The sequence below is a fragment of the Podarcis liolepis genome (assembly GCF_965112155.1).
Source record: "Podarcis liolepis genome assembly, chromosome: 2".
Classification (NCBI taxonomy): Eukaryota; Metazoa; Chordata; class Lepidosauria; order Squamata; family Lacertidae; genus Podarcis; species Podarcis liolepis.
The window spans coordinates 30,072,768-30,095,637 of record NC_139555.1 but is presented as its reverse complement, the minus strand read 5'-3'; the positions used below and the strand labels follow the sequence as shown (position 1 = coordinate 30,095,637).

Sequence of the window (22,870 nt, the reverse complement as noted above, 5' to 3'; positions counted from 1 at the left end):
GAAAGACAAACTAGGGGGAAGTCACATGATCAACTGCTCACGTGACTGTTGTGATTTCCCCCACCCACCCGGAATATTCTTGGACTCGAGTACTGTATGTGGCTGGCTGACGGCGTTTCTGAGCCGGCGGTGAGTGAAGTTTTGTAGGGGGAAATGGTCAGGATATATTTGAGTGTCCCCCACCCCGTTCTGCAAGCCTGGTAGAGTAAGCTGAAGAATCTTATTCGGAGATCAAGCACTGTGAGGTTTTCAAGGGTTCCTGTAATTTTTATTACACAAAAAGCAAAGTTAGCAGTGTTGACTCATGAGGAAAATTCCGAAGTCGGTATTTTATTAATTACACAATGTCACCATTTTTCATGTTATTTGCAGGATTCCCGTGCCTTTAACTGCCCCCCGAAAAAACTGGGAAAACGTGCCTCCTTTCACTGTATAATAGCAGTACTGTATATGCTATTAAAAGCCACACCTTCTGTTTTTCTGCCTGCTGCAGAGCTCTTAGGCACGGAATCTTGCCAGAAAACAGGTAGTATTTGGGACTGTGATAGTTCCCATATAGAATTGTACCCCATTTTCTCCAGAGAAAAAAAAGAAGGGAGCATAGAACTTAATCACAGGCAGAATGGAGTCCACCAAACTAGAATGAATGCATGGGCGTAGCCAGGATTTGTGGGGTGGTGTAGGACCTCAGGTTTCTATGGATTTTTATTGATTGAGGGGAGGCTGCTGGCCCCTGCCCCCCCAGCTACACCCATGAATGAATGCTCCATTTTAACCCAAATCCATCAATGTGAGTGGTCTAGTGAACCCTCAAAGGGGTGTCTGGGGACCCATTAAGTTGTTTGGAGGCAGCATTAGGCAGAATGGGGTGGGGGGTAGGCAGGAATGCACTCTGGCTATTGTATAGAACTGACTTGCTGGGTCCTTAAGTCAGATAAAACTAATGAATGCCAAGAAGCAGACTGGGAACTTTTGGCTACACAATAGGACTCTTGGGCAATGCAGCCTGCAGAAAGTCTTTAAGTTCCTTGTCTTGCATGTTCTCCCGCAGGTGGATGCCTTAACCAATCCTATGCCGGCTGAGGAGGGCACACCTGCCTGTCTCCTGAAAGTCCGCTATGCCACTGACGGAGAAGCCTAAGTGGAAGGGTCTCTGCATGATTCTGTGGGCTTCTGGCATCACAGCTGCAACTGTTATTCTTGGTGTTTCTGGGGTCCATGATAACTTGGGCCCTGGAGCTTCTCCAGAAGCAGTGAGTGCCTGCAGAGATCATAATAAATGCAGGGACGTGAAACGGAAACCCATAGAACGACCGGAATTCCCCAGAGGGTTCATCGCGCAGCCACAGTGCAACGTTCCTCCAGACAGCCGCTTTGACTGTGCTCCAGAGAAGCTGCTCTCTCAAGAAGAATGCCAAGCCCGGGGCTGTTGTTATGTCCCTGTTTTGCCCAAGGGCCCTGCTATTTTGCAGCCGTGGTGCTTCTTCCCTCCTAGCTACCCTAGTTACAAGTTAGCAAACCTGACCACCACTGAAAGTGGCTACACTGCCCGCTTGACCCGCGGTGTGCCCACTTTCATGCCAGACGACGTAATGACATTGCAGCTGGATGTGATCTTTGAGACGGAGGGTAGGCTTCACTTCACGGTGAGTAGGGACTGTGCCTATTTCATTTCATTTGTATACTGCTCATCAAGAAAATAAGATCTTCGCAGAGCAACTTGCAAATTGCATATTATACATGCAATAAGATGTAATTAAAAACACACACACCCAAACAGCACTAAAATCTCAGTGTAATACTTCAAAGCAACATCAAAAACCAAGTGGGCCTATAGTGCTCCAGGAGAATATACAGTGATCAAAATCAGGTGAAAATTGGGGTATTTTGCTACTTGGATCAAATCAGTGGCTAAGGGATGTAATAAATCGGTACTGTATATTAAGTCAAATATTTTGCTAATTGAATTGGGGGTGGAGGGATGAGTTGTTTCATGAAAAACACCTGGTTCCTTTGACTCATACTCTGACCAGGACATGCCCACCCCGAAATTTATGAATGATCTTTTCCCACCCCCTACTTCTCTCAAGTAATTTCACTATAGATGCTAAGTTCCTGACAGCCTGGCTAGACTTCTCTGATTTGCAGCATCTCTATTTGTGATGCAGGAATCTCTTCATAGGCTCACTATGGCTTAAGTCAACCCTGTAATGCTGTTTCAATTGTCTTCTCCAACACAGCTTAAGGATCCAGTTAACAAGCGCTATGAAGTCCCTTTAGAGACCCCAAAAACAAGCAACCGGGCGTCCTCAACACTGTACTCTGTACAGTTCTCTGATGATCCATTTGGCCTTGTTGTTGTCCGAAAATCCAGTGGGCAGGTTCTGTAAGTTACTCCTGATTTTCTTTACCCAAATGTTCTCCTTCTGTCTGCTTGCTGCCAAGAGCATCAGTCAAACAGAGCCTGAAAAGCTGTATGAAAATAACAGAGGAATGAGAGCATGTGGGGGTGAAGGCAGTTGACCTGTCTGAGACCCATGTTGTAGCTAATATATAGAATTCAACATCATGCTTCTTCAGTCATTCCGTTTGTGCAAGCATTGCAGCTTGCCAGACAGAACGATCCCTCCTCTCCCTACCACATAGTGTGATCTGAAGGGAAAGAGAAATAAAAAATACCAGTCGACAGGAAAACTAGTTATGCTATGAGCAAGGGCACAAGCGGAACTAACCCGTTAACCAGAGGCCTTGGAAAAGATGAGAAAGTGGTGATGGAGAGTAGGATGGTCCTGACCTAACGACCAGGGGCCTTGGGAAAAGTGATGCAACCTCAAGTTATGGGCGTGATTACTAGGGAGGGGGGCCTTATATACAGGGGTTGATGATTCTCACGTGATATGCCAGATTAATAAATAACCGGGTATAAAATGCACTTCCATGTTTACTAGAAATATTTCAGGTAATGGCTGAATGTAAGATTATGGAGGGTAGTTAGTGGATAGCCATGAGTGTTTACAACCTAGACAAGAATTTCAAAAAGAATGGGGGAAATGCAGAGAATACTTTACCAAACAGAGCCCCAAAATATATACCTAGACTTGTTTCGATTAATTTCTACAGGAGACTTTGCGGTTTTTTAAGTCATAACTAGGAAAAATTGTAATAGTCACATATAAAAGAAACAGTATACAAGAAGTAAATAAGGAGGCCATTTACAAGATAAAGGAAGTCTTTTATTTTTATGTTTGTTTTCTTTATGTAAGGGGATAGGAGTTTAATTTTGATAATTAAATTGTCAATGGTGTTGTTGTTTGTATGTATGAGTTGTTGTGGACTATGTTGTACATAAATTATTGATAAAAAATATTTAAAAAATAATAATGCACGAGGTGATATAACATTCTTAAATCATATATATATAGGTTAATAATACATATTTAATAGTTGTATTGTATAGAATATTATGCACAATAAACAGTTATGTATTGTGTAAAATTAGAGGTACTAGTATATTCAATGATATTCATGGGGTAAATTATGGATGCCTAATTAAACATATATGTATTATGTTTAATATGTATGATAATGTACATATTCTTTCATGGGGTAAATCAGTTAATGCACTATATACATAATAGTATTAAGATCATACTCGACCCCCAATTTCAGGGGTCACACAGGGGTAGGGGGCTCACCCTGATGCACAAGCAGAAGGCTTCCACTGACAGGCTGCCCCCAGGGCCATTTGCCATACTGCATACGAGCAATCCAGGGTTTATACCCAAGAATCTACCTAAGGTAGCACTTCAGACATTACAAACTCTCTGATGTGTGTGCCTGACTGATGTGTGTTTTTCCAGACATGAATTGGAGTCATTTGCACATAACTTGATATCTGAAAATGTAGCCTCTTTTAAGTGTGCACCTTAAGCAAATACTGTTATGAGAAGCAGCCTCCAGTCGTTAGAGCTCTTTGTAGTATTTATAACTCTGGCTAAAGCACTTCCTCTTTTTGACCTTCTGCTTTTCTGGTGAGAAAGAGCTTGAAAGGTCCTTTTCTGCATTCAGGGTATGTAGTGACATTATTCACAGGTGTGCTAGGGCAGCGGGAACCAGAGAAATGCTAAAGTGGAATTGCCAGGAGCTTGACCTACACTCGAGTAGGACCCTGGCAGAGACACATGCCCGACTGGCATGTTCTCTCCGTCCTAGTCGATCGTTCGGGAGCTTCAAAAGCTTTCTTCAGCCCAAACATCACAGCGACCGATGCCAATAGACACTTAGGCACACTTAGGGATCGCAGAGTCTTCGCAGCTTGCATTTTGGCTTATCTACTTTATTTACATATAAACACACACGGAGCACTGCAACATGGCTCCCTCTCTCTCTAGCATCAGACAGCAAAGAGAAAAAGAACAAAGGACAATAGTCCCACTTCACGGAACACAGTAACACAAACATCCTGTCTCCGTCACTTCCCACTCTGTGGAGTCAAAACATACACCGTCATGTGAAAGACAGCAATCCCATGACTGCAATCACGGAGCAGGAATTCTAACACTTTTTGGCTGGACTCGGTGGTAAAGCATCTGTGTTCCAGACAGGAGGTCCCTGGTGAAATCCCCAGCATCTCCAGGTAGGGCTTGGAGACATCTCTGCCTGAAATGGAGGAGAGCCTCTGCCAGTCAGGCAGAAAACACTGAGTTAGGTGGACTTGTATAAGGCAGATCCTTGTGTTCCTAATGTCTGGTTCAGGGGCTTCTTTCTCCTTGTTCTCACAGTGAATTCAGACAACCAATAGCCTCCTATAGCCAACACAGTGCTCATGTGCCCTGGCCATGTGGTCAACAAATCCACTGGAAGTTGTGGGGGGGGGGGGTGTAGGCTTTGGGAGTGGTTAGTGGAACAGAGATCTAGAAAAGGCAAATTCATTGCAGTCTGCTTAGTGGGATTGTCCACTTTCTCCCCCAAATAGAATCAATACCACCGTGGCTCCCCTCTTCTACGCAGACCAGTTCTTGCAGATCTCCACTTCCCTGCCATCGCGCTTCATCTCTGGGCTGGGCGAGCACCAGACCTCGCTCATCCTGAATGTCAATTGGACCAGGGTTACCTTATGGAATCGGGACATAACGCCCACAGTAAGTCATGGGGAGTTTCAGGAAGGGCTGGGGGGGGAAGGCTTTAGAAGACTACCTCTCAAAAAGCAGCAACAGCCCAATACAGATTGGGCATGCTCAGAGGCCACACTGCACTGTGTATCCAGAGGACAGAGGGGAGAAGCATGGGAAATGGCTTGGCTGGAACCCCCAACAGGAGCACTCTACGCCACAACATTTTGTTGCATCTTTGTCCCTTCTGTTTTTGAATCCAGTTAAACCTGTCCTTTCCTTCTTCCCGGAGAAGTAGTTCTAGGAAAGGAGCTTGGGATTTCCAGCAGAGAATTATCAACACCTCACCTGACTTCAGTACCCAGAATTCTCCAGCAGGTTATAAGTTAGTAGTGTGTATGGAGTTGTGGGCATGCACACCATCATATGCATTGCTAGGACCATTTGCCTGAGGAATGCCTTATCCTCTCATTGACTTCTGATGTGCTTTGTGCAGGAAGGATCATTTGACCTAGTCTGGCAGTGAGGATCTGAAGTATTCTGCTATTGTCCACAGCGTAGATCCATCATTGCACTGCTCTACTAACTAAACCTGGTGTCAAGCTTTGCCTCACCCAGTGGCAATGAGAAACAGAGAAAACAAAGAATAGTTCTTACTAGTGACTTTATTCAATCATCACAGTGAGAAACAAGGAATGCAGTCTGTCTCCCATTAATGGTGTTGCTCCAATTGAGCTCCTTCCCGTTCCCTTGCAAGTAACAGCACTTTCCCTTATGGTGGCCGACAGAGGCTAATTGTCTCCAAGTCTTTTGCTCTTGTACTCTCAACGATCGGCAGGTTCTGGGAGAAGGGGGGTCAGAAATACTCTCCAATGATAATGTGTCAGCTGTCTGCTCTGTCTCAGTCTCCTTCTTCTCTTCTCTTCTCTTCTCTTCTCTTCTCTTCTCTTCTCTTCTCTTCTCTTCTCTTCTCCCAACACCTCCCAACTCGTCTGTTCACATGTCTCTGAGCTGTCACCATCCTCAAACCACTGCTGTAATTCAATACAGTGGTACCTCAGGTTACAGACGCTTCAGGTTACAGACTCCGCTAACCCAGAAATTGTACCTCGGGTTAAGAACTTTGCTTCAGGATGAGAACAGAAATCGTGCACCAGTGGCGCGTCGGCAGCAGGAGGCCCCATTAGCTAAAGTGGTGCTTCAGGTTAAGACCACTTTCAGGTTAAGAATGGACCTCCAGAACGAATTAAGTTCTTAACCCGAGGTACTACTGTACTGCCTTCCTCTTCTCTGGAAGCTTCAGGAGAACGGGGGGCGGGGGGGAGTGATCTCCACCATTCCTCCTCCATCTTGTCCCCTTCAGTCCAGTCCCTGACACCTGGCTTAGCTGTGTAGTGTATTGTGGACTATGCACTGTTTCTGCATTTTCAGCCCTCTGTCAATCTGTATGGCTCACACCCCTTCTACCTGGCAATGGAAGACGGCGGCTTGGCCCATGGAGTCTTTCTGCTAAACAGCAATGCTATGGGTAAAGTATCTCTTTAGAGTGTGTTCTCTGTTCCTTTATATCTATCTACCTCTACAAAGGGCCCTACATCTTGTTTATTTAAAATGCAGGATACTATATATTTAATAGTCATTTTTTCAAGCATTCTATAATGCTTTGGGACTTTCTTTTCTTCTTCTTTTTTGGAGCTGTGGCAGTTTAGTTTCTTACCCATCAGTGCAATCCTCAGCATGTGTAAAAGGTAAAGGTAAAGGGACCCCTGACCATTAGGTCCAGTCGCGGACAACTCTGGGGTTGCGGCACTCATCACACTTTATTGGCCAAGGGAGCCGGCGTACAGCTTCCGGGTCATGTGGCCAGCATGACTAAGCCGCTTCTGGAGAGCTAAAGCAGTGCACAGAAATGCCGTTCACCTTTCCGCCGGAGTGGTACCTCTTTATCTACTTGCACTTTGTGCTTTCGAACTGCTAGGTTGGCAGGAGCAGGGACCGAGCAACAGGAGCTCACCCCATCGCAGGGATTTGAACCACCGACCTTCTGATTGGCAAGCCCTAGGCTCTGGTTTAACCCACAGCAACACCCACATTCTTTCAGAGGCAAATTCTATTGTATTCCATAGAACTTACTCTCAGGGAAGCTCCACTGTTCAGGATGTGTTTAGGATCGCAGCCTGACTAATACGTTGTAAGCCTTTCCCTTTAAGACAAATCTATATGTAAGATGAATCTATATGTAATATTGTGCATCTGTCCTGATCAGATCAGGCGGTGTAGTGAGTGGGTAATAGCAAGCTGATGCTGTCAGCATATTTACAGGCAAAAATGCACATCAGGCTGGAGAGGTGAGGGATTTAGCTGCTGATGCAAGGTGATGGTTGCCTGTAAACCGTGAAGGTAAAATTGTGACAGTGTATCTGGGCTCCAAATTGGGAAGTGTTCCTGAGCCCCACTTGGGGGGCAAATCTGCATGCATGGTGAAGGTCATCACCCCCCACTACACTTTAGATTAAACTGCTATAAGGCTATGAATTTAGTAACCTAAATTAACTAAATTAGACTGGTAAAAGTTTTAGGAGGGTGCAATTTAGGGTTTACATACATGCTTCATTTAATTAATTTTATTCCCCAGTCTAATATCATTTACCATTTATAAATTTATTTATTTTTATTCTGATTTTTCAGTGGTTGCTGAATTTGTAAATTTTCATCATTTATGTGCTTCAGTTTAGATAAAGCCAATTTATTTTTATTTTCGGTCTGACTCTGGTCCCTCCCTGCTTATTGCCACTACTTCTCTGGATCAACCTTACTGGAACGAGATTTTGGAATCTGTTTTCAGGATGTGCCTTTGGTCTTCGGCCACCATTTCCATGCCTCTTTCTGCCTTTCAGATGTGATCCTCCAGCCCAGTCCAGCCCTAACCTGGAGAACAACTGGTGGTATCCTAGATTTCTACATCTTCCTGGGTCCAGACCCAAAGAGTGTTGTGCGGCAGTACATGGATGTCATTGGTAGGCACTTGCTTTCTTCCTTATGAGAAGCTAGCTAATAACTTGACAAAGTGCCTTCTCTCCCAAAACTGCTGCCATCAAAAATACCACTCTGGTCTGTTGTGGGTCCTGTGAAGTGCTATGAGCAACTTCCAGCTTTGTCCTTAATGGCACTGACCAGCATCCAGTGCCAGGGCTGCAATAATTCAAGCCTGTTCTTTCTCTGTATAGGCACTCCTCTTTATTTTGAACTTCAGGTAGTGCACTGTTGGTGCTAGAAAGTTATTAAAAGGGGCAACCCCAGTCACCAGTCTAGCTGCCGCATACTGGATTAGTTGCAGTTTCCGGGTCACCTTCAAAGGTAGCCCCATGTAGAGTGCGTTGCAGTAGTCCAAGCAAGAGATAACTAGAGCGTGCACCACTCTGGCAAGACAGTCCGCAGGCAGGTAGGGTCTCACCCTGCGTACCAGGCGGCACTGGTAAACAGCTGCCCTGGACACAGAATTGACCTGCGCCTCCATGGACAGCTGTGAGTCCAAAATTACTCCCAGGATGCACACCTGGTCCTTCAGGGGAACAGTTACCCTCCAAAACAGTACTTCTGTCTTGTCAGGATTCAACCTCAATCTGTTAGCCGCCATCCATCCTCCAACCACCTCCAGGCACTCACACAGGACCTTCACTGCTTTCACTGGTTCTGATTTAAAAGAGAGGTAAAAAAAGGTAAAGGGACCCCGACCATTAGGTTCAGTCATGGCTGACTCTGAGGTTGTGGTGCTCATCTCGCTTATTGGCCAAGGGAGCCGGCGTACAGCTTCCGGGTCATGTGGCCAGCATGACTAAGCTGCTTCTGGTGAACCAGAGCATCGCACGGAAACGCTGTTTACCTTCCCACTGGAGTGGTACTTCTTTATCTACTTGCACTTCGTGCTTTCAAACTGCTAGGTTAGCAGGAGCAGGGACCGGGAGCTCACCCTGTCAGGGGGATTCAAACCGCCGACCTTCTGATCGGCAAGTCCTAAGCTCTGTGGTTTAACCCACAATGCCACCCGCGTCCCTCTAAAAGAGAGGTAGAGCTTGTTTAAACCCCCCTGTTGTTTTTTGTTACTGCTAGGAGGTGCAACGTTGCTATAGTTATAGCACTGAGATGTTATTTTGTTGTATGCCATTATGGTTGTTATTACATTGGTGTTTCATTATTGCTGTTATTGTGAAATTGTAATTCCGATGGTTGATTTTGTACTGTTTTGCTGTTGCCCTTCTTCCAAGCCTCTTTGAGCACAGTTTTTGTGTGTGGCAAGGCACCATACAAATGAAGGAGCAGTGATGGTGCTGATACCAGCATTGCCACCGTCCCATGTGAACTGCCCTGAGACTTGCGGGTATAGGGCAGTATATAAATTTATTAAATAAAAATAATCATCATCTGTACACGGGCTTCCCTTTTCCCACATGGATGTACTTCATGCACTGAAAAATACATAAGGCAGCCCTGGACTATTATGCTTGAGATTTCCAGCTCTGCTGCCTTAATCCTCTTTGCCCCCTGAAGGAATTCTTCTGGCCGCTCTACAGTGGTACCTCGGGTTATGAACTTAATTCGTTCCGGAGGTACGTTCTTAACCTGAAACCGTTCTTAACCTGAGGTCCCACTTTAGCTAATAGGGCCTCCCACTGCCGCTGTGGCACATGATTTCTGTTCTCATCCTGAGGTAAACTTCTTAACCTGAGGTACTACTGAGGTTAGCGGAGTCTGTAACCCGAGGTGTTTGTAACCCGAGTTTCCACTGTATTTGTATTTATTACAATGCAATAAACATAACCATCAAAATCTTTCCATGAGTATTTGGAATGGGGACTGACCCCTTGCTCCTAATCCTGGCCTTAGCTGCAACAGAAAAGAGGCGGTCTTAGATTTTTAAAGGAGACATATTTACGCTAGATTTTTTTACCCATCTCCCAAAGAACATTTGAATGAGGAAGTTTATTTCTTCAAATCTTGGAGGCTGTTTCATTGAAAGTTTACTTGCATGGTGCATTTGTGAGATGCTATTGGTTGTTGGAGGCCTCTGAGTATCTTTCCCTTTCTCTCCGCCCCCACCTTTTCCTTTTTCCTTCAGGGTATCCATTCATGCCCCCCTACTGGGCCCTGGGATTCCACCTGTGTCGCTGGGGATACTCATCTACGGATGTCACCCGGGAAGTGGTGAAGAACATGACAGCGGCACGATTCCCCCTGGTACGTGGCTTCCCAGAGTCCTCTCCAGGACACAGCTTCTCCCTCATGTGCCTCTAGAGCCATGGTAACAGAGCAGTGGGGAACAGCAGGGCCGGAGCGTCAGAGAAACTGCCTGTATGCTCAGTAATGCCACCATCTGTGGACTTCACAGGATGTGCAGTGGAACGACCTGGATTATGCAGATGCTAGGAGAGATTTCACTTTCAACAAGCATGGCTTCGGGGATATGCCAGATATGGTGAACGACTTCCACCGCGATGGCCGGAGGTACGTCATGATTGTGGTAAGTTAATGAAGCCTGAGCTCTTCCACCGATGGGGAACTTCACAAAGGCCGGTTCTCCACATCGTAGATCGTCCGCTGGTCTGTCGGGACCTATTCAGAAGCTTGTCTGAATTAATTTTAAGATGTATTTTAATTAATTGATGTCTGTTTTTATGCTTATTGTGTTGTTTTTATGAATGTTAGCCGCTCTGAGCCTGGCCTCGGCCGGAGAGAGTGGGATACAAACAATTTTTTATTATTATTATTACTATGGCCAGGTTGCAGACTGATCTGAGGTGGTTCGTGACACCAGCACAAGCACCATACAAATATATGGTAAAACATTAAGAAATGGGTCCCCCAGTGCATGTTCTGGTTAAAAGTGGGTCCTGGATCCAAAAAGTTTGAAGATAACTGCTCTAGAGTAGAAGTAGCTAACCTGTCATAACCCAAGTGATGTGGGACTCACAAATCGTCCCTGACAATTGGCCACCAGTCCAAACAATCTAGAGGCTACTTTCCTGGCCTACAGTAAGAAACAACTTGAATGATTCTAAGCCTAGGTACAATGTTTAAACCTGCATTTTTCCATATATTTTTGAACTCCCAACACCATTTAGTGGTCAGGGATGAGGGAAGTTTTAAATGTTTGATATTGTATTGTGCTTTTAATATTCTGTTGGGAACCGCTCAGAGTGGCTGGGGAAATATATAATATAAATATTATTATTGTTATTGTTATCTATTTTCCACTCCTGGTTTAAGGCTACTGCTGTTGGTCTGGGCTGCTTTCTGAGGTGCAACAAGCAAGCAGCAAGTTGATAGGACTTCTCTTTCTTAAATCTGTAGATTTATATGTTGAGAAATCCCCTGGTACATATGGCCTAACTCTTTTGAGACATGAGGTGTGAGATTCCAGACTTGCTGGTCTGACCTAGAAAATGGAAGTAGTTATGAAATGATAGACTTCATTTCAAGAGATACTGTGTATTGGCCTGCTAACTTTTCAAAAGTCGTGGAATTCCATGCTTTCTTGCATTTTCATGTCCTAGCCTGCGTCTCACTGTGTTCTCTTTTTAGGATGCAGGTATCAGCAGTTCCAGCCCCGCTGGGAGTTACAAGCCTTATGACGAAGGCCTGAAGCGGGGGGTCTTCATCTTAAATACAACAGGGCAGCCTCTGATTGGAGAGGTGAGTCCTGGGCCCGAGCCCTGAGCTTTGGCAGACCATGAAAGAATGCCTGCTCTGAATGGCACATGTTTTTGAGTGAAATCAAAGCTCATGATTCATATTCTAATTATACTTGAGCTGGATGGGTCAAGGAGAGGCAATAGGGTGGACCATGTCTTCCTTTGTTCATAGGGCTCCGACTTCCATTTTGGTAGCATTGCAAAGCGAAGCCCTGTAGTATTGCATTCTCAGCGCGCTATATGGCTGCGATTGTGCACTTGCAGTCACCATTCCCCTAGAAACCACAGAGGATTCTGCTCTTACACAGGTTTTGCTGTGCCTTCTTACTTCGTTGGCCTTCCTCTAGTTCCATATTTTAAGGGGTTCCAGGAGAACTGGGCCACAAGTAGTGCTCTAAGGATGCAAGTAAGCATAGCATTGTGACACACAAGGGTTTCCCAATGGCTTTTGACGCCTATGACCTTTTACCTTCCAGGTCTGGCCTGGCCCCACCGCCTTCCCTGACTTCACCAACCCAGAGACTCAGCAGTGGTGGCATGACATGGTCAAGGATTTCCATGACCAGGTGCCCTTTGATGGCATGTGGATTGTGAGTTTCTTAGGCCAGTACTTTGGTGTTGTCGTGTTCATTGAACGGAGGAGGTGCAAAGTCCTCAAAATCCCTTTGCTTCTACACTGATGGAGAAACAAGATTCTTCTCCTTTCCACCCCCCATTCTAGGACATGAATGAGCCATCAAATTTTGTGGAAGGTTCCTTGGAAGACTGTCCTAGCAACAAGTTTGAGAAGCCCCCTTATGTGCCAGGTGAGAGAGAGAAGGTTACAAAGATGGGGCTTTGCTAGTAAATGATGGGTGGGACTGGAGAATCTGGGAATAGAAGATAAATCAATAAACCTGTTGGGGAGAGGAATCTCCAAATATGATTACTTGGGAATATTCATGACAGCATGGCCTTCAGTTAATTCTGCTTGGATCACTGCACTGTCCAGCACTGGATTAGCTATTTAACAAAATCATGACGTACACCAGGGATGGGGAGCTTCTTATGGCCCCGGGCAAAACAAGACTAATGGTTAAGGATAGTAGGAGTTGGTCCAGCAACATCTGGAGGACCTAAGGTTCTCTACCCATGATTTACACACACTGCACTATATGAAAGCAGTCAAGGAATCACAAGTCACAGAATACCAGTTAGTGCAGGGCTGGTGTGCATGAGAAGCACCGAAGAGCAACAAGTTCATCCTTGTTTGGCCTGGTTCAGATCCTGAAGCAGGAGTCCTAGCAGTCACTTCCAATTGACCTCTCTGTGGTTAGACTATTCCTATAGCAGCAGCTCCCTGTGAAGGTCAAGAGACTTGTGTAAGTATTGAGAAGTGTTGCCTTTTCCCTTCGGCCTGCAGGAGCTCCTCGTTGGGCACTAGTGATCCTAAGATCCCTGAGACCAAGAGTGCTCAAGAATGCTTTACTTGCCTTCTAGCTCCTGGGTGATGGCCTTTTTGCTCACACGTTCTGCCTTGCCTGCCCCTCTTCCCCACATAGGTGTGCTAGGAGGATCCTTGAAGACTCGAACGCTCTGTGCCTCCAGCAGGCAATACCTGTCCTCCCATTACAACCTGCACAATCTGTATGGGTTGACCGAAGCCATCGCGTCACACGAGTGAGTAGGACATGCAGAGTCCTTGGGGACCCTGCCCAAAAGGTGGTATGCCTCTTGGATGCAGAGTCTCATCTTGGTATTCAAGGTCCTGTTGCTGGTGATAAGCTGGAGCCAAGCGCCTTGGGTTTGAACTTCTGCCTGAGAATCTTCTCATGGGATGCAGTAAATCAGCACTTCCACCAGTGCTTGGACTACTGCAATGTGCTCTGCGTGGGGCTACCTTTGAAGGTGACTCTGAAACTACAATTCAGAATGCAGCTGCCAGACTGGTGACTGAGAGCGGCCACTGGGACTACGTAACACAGGTCCCGAAAGACCTGCATTGGGTCCCGGTACATTTCCGAGCACAGTTCAAAGTGTTGGTGCTGACCTTTAAAGCCCTAAACAGCCTTGACCCAATATACCTGAAGGAGCGTCTCCACACCTATAGTTCAACCTGGACACGGAGGTCCAATGCTGAGGGCCTTCTGGTGGTTCTCTCACTGTGAGAAGTGAGGTTACAGGGAAGCAGGCAGAGGGCCTTCTCGGTAGTGGCGCCCTCCCTGTGGAACGCCCTCCCGTCAGATGTCAAGGAGATAAAGAACTACACAACTTTTAGAAGAAATCTGAAGGCAGCCCTGTATAGGGAATTTTCAATGTTTGATACTATGTTTTTATATGTATTGGAAGCCGCCCAGAGTGCCTGGGGCAACTCAGTCAGATGGGCGGGGTACAAAAATTAATTTATTATTATTATTGAAAGATCAAAGCTCTGGATGGACAGGGGCCAGTTTCTGACATTGCCCACAACTTCCCCTCCCTTCTGTTCTCAGCGCTTTGGTGAAAGTGCGAGGGAAGCGCCCGTTCATCATCTCTCGTTCCACCTTTGCCAGTCATGGTCACTATGCTGGTCACTGGACTGGGGATGTCATGAGCACCTGGGACCATTTATACTATACCATACCAGGTAAATATGTTTGGGGAGTCAGTCCTGGGAACTTGCCATGTTCTGCTTTTAAAGATGCTGCTTTGGAGTTCTTTCAGATCTCCATGAGAGAGGAAAGTTCCTGGACTTAGAGATGCGAATTCCCTATAGGTAAAGGTAAAGGGACCCCTGACTATTAGGTCCAATCGTGGCCGACTCTGGGGTTGCGGCACTCATCTCGCTTTATTGGCCAAGGGAGCTGGTGTACAGCTTCCGGGTCATGAGGCCAGTATGACTAGGCCACTTCTGGCGCACGGAAACGCTGTTTACCTTCCCGCTGGAGCTGTACCTATTTATCTACTTGCACTTTGACGTGCTTTTGAACTGCTAGGTTGGCAGGAGCTGGGACCAAGCAATGAGAGCTCACCCCATCGCCGGGATTTGAACCGCCGACCTTCTGATCGGCCAAGTCCTAGGCTCTGTGGTTTAACCCACAGCGCCACCCACGTCCCGAATTCCCTAGCAGGGATGAATTCTGTGTAATATCACACACACACAAACACAAAAACCCCACAGACCACTGCAGAGTCGTGCCTGCACCCAGAGCCTGCCACTGAAGAGGTCATTCCATGTATTTTCCTTCAGCGGTGCTGCTCTTTAACTTCTTTGGCGTGCCATTGGTTGGCGCGGACATCTGTGGCTTTGTGGGGGACACGTCAGAAGAGCTTTGTGTGCGCTGGACCCAACTGGGCGCCTTCTACCCCTTCATGCGAAACCACAACGACCGTAGAAACAAGGTAAGCGACGGTGGATCAGCCTTGCTCTTTCCCCCTCTTTGTAACATATTTACGCTGTGTGGGGGGTCGTGGTGAGGAGCATGGCTGGGATTAAACGTTTTAGAGAGTTCAAATAGAAGGTGTGTGTCTCTGGGAGAGAGGAGCATCGCTCAGTGGTCCAGGATAAGGGACTGGTGGACCATTGTATCTGGATTGGTCTCTGGTGTCATGAACCAAGCATAAAGGTAGCTTGTTGAACAACTCACCCCTTCTCCCCCAAATACTTCCAGTTAGTTTAATCTTTGGAATCGGCTTCTGCTCACTACAACCCATCCTGTGAAGCTTGCCCCCCAAAAGTTCTGATTATCATTTTTGTGAAGCAACAGTGAAATAACATTCAGCTTCATGCTGTTGGAAGAAAGCAGACAAAGGCTCCATTTCCCGCCCCCTCCAATACTGAGCAGGAAGTAAAAGTCAAATCCTAAATGCACTTCATTTAGAAGTGTCCTGTGCTCTAAGTTCATTTAAGAGTGTGCAGTGATACGGTCATAGCCACAGGCATAGAAGTAATAAAGGAATTGGCCGGATAATGTTTTAAAAGCAATGTGGCAAAGAACGCTATTAGGTGTGGAGCCCCAGGAAAAGGTTAGGGCAACTTAACTTGAAAAACAAGGCCGTATAATACTGAGCTGGTGAATCACCCCAGTAGTCTTGGCGCTGCTATGCAACTGCAAGGAACTGGAGGTCTCTATATGGTTAGATTCACAGCTTGCATGGTATGAATTGTGCAGCATGCACAACTCTTTTAGTTGTTCTTTTTATAGTCTCGTAAATCATTAACTGGACCTCATGAAGTGAGTCAATTTTCAAGGCAATGCTTACTCGGGAGTAAGTTCTAATGTGTTCCATGCTGTTTTTTCTTCCTTGTAAGTGCATGTAGGGTTGCAGCCTTAACCGTGGTTTAATAGTATCCCCCCCCCCCGCCCGTTTTCTCCATCCATGCAATAATTGCATGGATTTGTTTTCACTTTCTGGTTCGGTAGATTTCACAGTGGCCCTCAAGATGCTGCACATCTCAGTGGCAAGTAACTCCATCCCATGCAGTGACCTCTGCCCTCTCTGCTTGCTACAGAGCTCTGGCTCTGCGTGCCGCTGTTGCACCAAAAGTGGCCATGGGGGTCCTTGTAGTAAAGGATCTTCGGGTCTGCTTGCAGCAGCAGCAGCAGCATAACAGTTAGAACTGACTGTTACTGTCAATGTAGTGTCACAGATTGCTGTTGGTACAAGTGCCCAGTCTTATGTGCTCTGTTACTGGCACAACGGGCCCTATCGGATCATGCCTTAAAACAAGAGCCGGCAACGTGGTGCTCTCCAGATGTTGCTGGACTCCAAATCCCACCTCTCTGTGTCTGTTGGCCATGCTAGCAGGGGCTGATGGGCGTTGGAGCCCAACAACATTTAGAGGGCACCGCGTTAGCTACCCTTGGCTTCAGGGTTACTCTTTTTATTTCAGCTCTCATCAACTCTACTCCTGTTAGGCAGTGTTTCCCAAACTTGGGTCTCCAGCTGTTTTCGGACTTCAGTTCCCATCATCCCTGGCCACTGGTTTTGCTAGCTAGAGATGATGGGAGTTGTAGTCCGAAAACAGCTGGAGAACCAAGTCTGGGAAACAGTGTGTTAAGAGTGTCAACGTGTCCCACAGCAGGTGTTGAACTTCCTGGTGAAAAGGATGTTTGGGTATCGGGGAGGGTACATGTGGGGGGAAAGATGTTTTCTGAATCTGATCTTGGCAACCTGGGAAATGCCTCTTTCTGCAGGAGTCTTTGGGGCATGATGCTTCTAATATGATTTCTCCCTGTATCTTGCAGCCCCAGGAACCATATGTCTTCAGCCAAGAGGCCCAAGAAGCCATGAGAAAAGCCTTCTTGCTGCGCTACTCCTTGCTGCCGTACCTCTACACCCTCTTTCACAAGGCCCACTCTGCAGGGGAGACGGTTGCCCGACCCCTTTATCTGGAGTGAGTCAGCGGACTGCTGTGCTGGCAGTGAAAGGGTCAGGTGCAGTGGGGAATCTGTGGCCTTGCAGCCATTTGACCCACGGGGGGTGGGGGGGTGGGGAGGAGCCAGAGAGAGAGAGAGAGAGAAAATGAAAGAGAATGTTTATGAGCTGGAGGCAGAGGAATTTGCTTCTTGATCAAATCAAGTTTGTTGATTCCCTATAATACAGAGTGGTATGGGGGTGAATCTCTTCTCTGCAGGTTCCCAGAAGACCCCAATACATGGGACATCGACCGACAGCTCATGTGGGGAGCAGGGGTTCTCATCACTCCTGTATTGGAGGCAGGGAAGAGTCATGTCAGCGGCTACTTCCCTTCGGGCACATGGTACAACCTTTTGGCGGTGAGTGTTGCTGCTTCCTCTGGCTAGTGCCGCCATTATTACTATTGTTGTTGTTGTTATCCCTGTGGAATGCCCTCCCATCAGATGCCAAGGAGATGAAAGAACTATACAACTTTTAGAAGACATCTGAAGTCAGGCCTCTTTTGGGAGTTTTTTTAATTCTGATGTTTTATTATTATTTTTATATGTGTTGGAAGCTGCCCAGAGTGGCTGGGGCAACCCAGCCAGATGGGCAGGGTATAAATAATAAAACTATTATTATAATTAATGTGAAAGATCCCAAGTGCCTGCGATGTTTCACTGGAATCGGGAGCACAGTGGGTAGAGAAGGTTGATAGTTCCCTGCTCCAGGTCCTTTCAGCTTCAGTAAATGGAGCCTTTCCCATGATGTCCAAGCTGTATCTGAAGCATATGTCTTGATTAGACATTCACAGAATTGAGTTCACCTAGGTGGCCATCATTGACCTCGCACCTTCGTAACATTATTGTGCCCACTCTCTATAGAAGCCGTGGTTTCTGATATCTTTCTGCAACGTGTCTGGTAGATGACTTGCCCTTCAGGCTTGGCCACATTCATGGGCTCCAGAAATACTTGTTTTGGGCGCTGTGGGTTGTAATGATCAAATACTTGTCACATTTCAGATTTTGCTTGACTTGAAACTGTCAAGTGACTAATCTTGTCTTAAAGCGACAGTAGCCTGAATCATCATCCTGAGTGGATGAAAATTAACCTTTAGACAATGCAGAAGTAGGCTGCCGTATTTATTCTCAATCCAAATGCTGGCTAAGCTGCAGTAAAGAGAGGCTTGGTAGCTCATCAGCTCTTAGGACAGTGTGTGTGTGTGTGTGTGTGTGTGTGTGTGTGTGTGTGTGTGTGTGTGTATAACCTTTTCTACACATCAGCAAAATGGAAGGTGCGTTCAAAGGGTGGGGAGCCATGATACCAGTCAAGCACCAGCCAAGCTTGTGTATCTGAAGAAGTGTGCATGCACACAAAAGCTCATACTAATAACTAACTTACTTGGTCTCTAAGGTGCTACTGGAAGGAATTTTTTAATTTAATTTAATTTATTTTGTTTTGACTACGGCAGACCAACACGGCTACCTACCTGTAACTAAAACCAGCCAAGCTGTGTGTGATCCGCAAAGTCTCAGCCTTTGTGCATTTTGTGCCTTTACACACCATGCACAGGGTTTCAAATGCCTGCTTAATGATGGGTCCTGTATCTGGCTTTTCAGGGATCTGCCATACACAGCAAGGGACAATGGGTTCTCTTATCGGCTCCACTTGACACTATCAATGTCCATGTACGAGCAGGTCACATCTTACCCTTGCAGGTGAGTTAATTCCACCACCTTTGACCTTGCCTGGTCATTCTATGTCTTTGAATCTACCCAGTGCCTTTACCAAAAACAACAACACAGAACTACTAAGCCAAGTACTGCCATAGGATTCACTTGGCAGGGTGTTCTTGTGTGCATGATTAGTGGGGTGCAGGGATATTTTTTATAATATTGCTGGGGGGTGAGCTATATTTCAGGGCTTTACTGTTTTGGTTATCATCTTCCTCCACTGCCTCTCTTCCCAGGAACCTGCCTTCACCACCACAGAGTCCCGCAAAAAGGGGATGTCCCTAGTGGTGGCTTTGACCCTGGAAGGGGTAGCAAGAGGTGACCTGTTCTGGGACGATGGCGATGGACTGCAGACCTTTGAGAAGGGCGATTACACACAGATTGTCTTTCTGGCAAGAAATGTGAGTTTCTGGGGGAAACAGGTTGCTCCATTTGCTCCTAATGCCTGGGATCTCATTTGGCTGCACCTGTTTTGTGGGGGTATCATGTCATTCTCCTCCCTCTCTCCCCCACGGCTACAGGGCATGCTGGTCAATGAGATTGTGCAGCTCAATAGCCAAATAGATGGGCTGCTGTTGAAAGAGGTGGCAGTTCTTGGTGTCCCCAGCCCTCCTCAGCGTGTCCTGGCAAATGGGGTCCCCGTCCCAGACTTCTCCTACCGCACCGACACCAAGGTAAGGACTTCTCTGTGGGTGGAGGCTGATGCCTCTTTCTGCTTGCATTGATTGCAGAAAGGTTATACACAGCCGCAAGGTGCAGGACATTTTGTGGGAGACAGCATGAGCTATTTCAGCAATGGAATATACTGTAGTCAGCTTTTAAAAAGTATGCTAGTAAAGATTTGAAAGTGCCAAATTGATTTGAGCAGGGTGTGCAGTGTTCAGGGAATTAGTTACCTATTAGATTTCTGTTTCTGCCCTTGAATCTGAAGTTGCTGGGCCGGTACATAACAAAATGTATAAATCAAAACAAATACCATAAAGCAACAACAGTATAAACTGGACATTGGACAACCTGGCTATCCTGAGTTCCCTGTGTTTCTCCCATGATTTCCAATACTTGCCCCAGTATTTCTGTTCCTCTCTTCCGCTCCCCAAAACCCATCTAGAAACTTCCTCAAATATTCTGAATGTTGCAAATGCTATTAAAATGCAAATCAAGGGAACACAACATCATTCTCAATATACTTGGGGGTAAATGCTCTTTTGCTTTTGCTTTGTTTTTACTTTATATATCCAGCTACACCTTGGAAACAGAATATTCTCAGAAATAATTAGGATGGCTGCAGTGTAGACCATACATGACTTTCTAACTCAGAAGACAATTGTTGATTTGGTTTAGAAGCATGGCAGCTTCTCTGGGTGGGATTCAACTGATGAGGTCCACTCACGCAGTGATATTTCCTTCCTCTCCATTCTCCACCCTCCCTAAATCTGCTCTGGTTTTCTCCCAACCCTCCAGAACAGGTGAGAGTATTGCTGTGCAAGTGGACCTCATTCCATGCATGCATACCCTACTTACTGCTGCACTGAATTCCACCCAGGGTACTTGCCTGCAGGAGCTTGTAGGACTGCCAACAGGTTGTCAGTCTAGAGGTGCCTGTCGCGTGAACTGGTGTGTCCACATGGGGCAGCAGCCACATTTGAACCATGTGTACCACGGAAGCCCAAGCACAAAGAAAGGGACAGCAGAACTTCCCCTCTGCTTTGTGAGACTACCCATGGCCCCACAAGGTCTCAGTGGAGATTAGCATGGACCAGCCAGCACCTGAGCTTGGACTGCTCTGTCCTTCATTGCGATTCCAGGATGAAGTCTGTGAGCAACTGTCACTAACTCTACCTTGTCGCTTCCTCAGATTCTTACCATCCCACTCCACCTGTTGATGGGAGAGCCATTTCTCATCACCTGGTCCTGAGCAAAGAAGAAAAGCTCTCACCAGTTTCTCTGCACCACAACAGAAGAATGAAAAACCAATGATGAACAATGCACATTATTCTGTCTGTACGCGACACTGGAATGTTTTGGTGATTTGTCAGAAAGTGTCTTTTCAGCAGCAAGAACTGTTTCCTGTTTTCCTCTGGCACTGCAGGGAAGGGAAGGGGAGCCTGTGACCCTTCTGGTGTCAAGGATGATGGAAGCTGTAGTCCAAGAGATCTAGAGGGTCACAGGTTGCTCAGTATCTGTTGGAAGGGGAATAGTCAGAGTCTTCAGGGACTTTCTGTATTCTTAATTTAAGCCAGATATTTGATGGCTTTGTTTTTGCTTTTTGGATGCTGATGAAATTCAAGACACATGGCTGCAATTTTCATATTTTCCCCCCGCACCCCACCCCGGAGTAAAAAGAATGTTCATGGGAAGACAGATGCTGCTTTGTTGTGACGAAGCTCACCTTAATGGTACGACCAGATGGAGCAAATTTGCTCAAGCAGGTGCAGAAGCAGACAGAAGCCATTGCAAACACCCACTTCATTGGCTACCAAGGTCAGCTCCCCTTGAATCAGTTGGTAGCTTCCCATTGGCTGTAGTGATCCAGGAGTAAGGGCAGTGGAAGGGAAATTTTCCTGGCCTGGGGAGCAGAATCTTTCAGGGGAAAACAGCATGACAATTGAGTTAGTCATTCCAAATCATGTCCCCCTGCCCTCCTGTTTTGGGCAGAGCAAGGGTTTCTCTATGCACAAGACCTCATTTTATTGCACTAAAATGCAGCTCTATTTTTGTAGTGGTGCATCCACAGGAAAGCTGTAAAAGCTGCTTGATTGCTGAAAGAGCAGCTCTTATGAACAAAAAAACCCCTCCTTTTTGGGGAAAGGCAGCTGCAACAGGAACTCAGGGAATACAGAGAGTCTGTTTGCATTTGAAGCCTGAAATGATTTTTTTTCCTGCCTCTTGGAAGTCTGTCTTCTCAATAAATATTTTTCTTAAATCTTGTGCTTTACCCTCATTTGTGTTGGATCTATTTCACTGGTGGCAGAAAATTTTAAAAAGGTTCGCCTTTAATAAAAGGTGGGTGATCACAAAGCAACACTCCCTACTACTCATAGATCTTTCCCATCTCTCCTTCCTATTCATTTACCTTTCCTCTCAAAAGCTCAGAACAGGCCAGGCATCCAATTGGCTCTTTATCAGGTGCATTCAGATTGTTCTCTTGTTGCCATCAAGTTTGCTTTACCAGCATCCAAATGGTTAACGATCATGATGATATCCTGGTGGTGGTGGTTGCCAAAAACTGCTGCAGTTTGAGGATATGGTGCTGCTGTCGCCCAGCATAAGGCACAGACACAAGAGCAAATAGTAAACAACATTGCATGTAATGCAGGATGCAGTGATTATATTAAAGGTTGATTCAAGATAGAATAAAAAGTGTAACGACAGTATGTTGCTGGGTTGCTCCAGCCACTCTGTACCCCATGCATAAATCCCTAACAGTTACTCATTTCTTAAATAAAAAAAAAGAGAAGATTGAAGATTGAACAAAAGGCACACAGGACTAAGGCACACAGAACTACATTAGTTGGTTAAAAGTACATTGAGACCCTGTTCCGTGTGTGTGTGTGTATGCGCACATAGAAGTTTGAGAGATTTTCTGAGTATCTCTAAACAAATACTTCATAATTAAATTGAGAATAACTTCCAAGAAACTATCTTCCTCAAAATATATATAAATAGGTCTGTTAAGGAAGGGTAATGCATGTGATCCACAGAGTCAAGTCATTCCTTGCAAACCCCACAAATCTATGCATTCTATATATGTAAGTACAGAAGACTGTTCATTGCTGTTGCTCCTTCTAAATGGTAAACACAGCTGGCAAGTGTTATCAAAGATGTAGCCCAAAGGGTCTACGGAGATACAGAAGGGGAGATACCACTGTGTTAAATATTAGCAAAAAAAAAAAAAAAAAAGTTGGGGGACCCCCTAAAGGGTCAAAATCCACCAAACCTGCCCAGTTTTAAGGCTGAACATGCTCAAGAGCCACTAAAA

At 45.9% G+C, this 22,870-nt stretch overlaps 1 protein-coding gene across 1 annotated transcript; it reads left to right on the top strand.

Annotated features, from left to right (window-relative positions):
* Positions 1–37: 37 nt before the first annotated feature.
* GAA (alpha glucosidase) lies at positions 38–21,814 on the top strand. Its single transcript, XM_083490825.1, has 20 exons — positions 38–129; positions 1,052–1,646; positions 2,241–2,386; positions 4,976–5,141; positions 6,543–6,639; positions 8,009–8,128; positions 10,228–10,346; positions 10,498–10,629; positions 11,691–11,801; positions 12,277–12,390; positions 12,522–12,606; positions 13,342–13,459; positions 14,272–14,405; positions 15,009–15,160; positions 17,008–17,156; positions 17,397–17,538; positions 18,778–18,876; positions 19,128–19,292; positions 19,413–19,565; positions 20,747–21,814. The coding sequence occupies exons 2-20, from the start codon at positions 1,119–1,121 to the stop codon at positions 20,804–20,806; spliced, it is 2,790 nt and encodes a 929-aa protein (XP_083346951.1). The 5' UTR covers positions 38–129; positions 1,052–1,118; the 3' UTR covers positions 20,807–21,814.
* Positions 21,815–22,870: the final 1,056 nt, after the last annotated feature.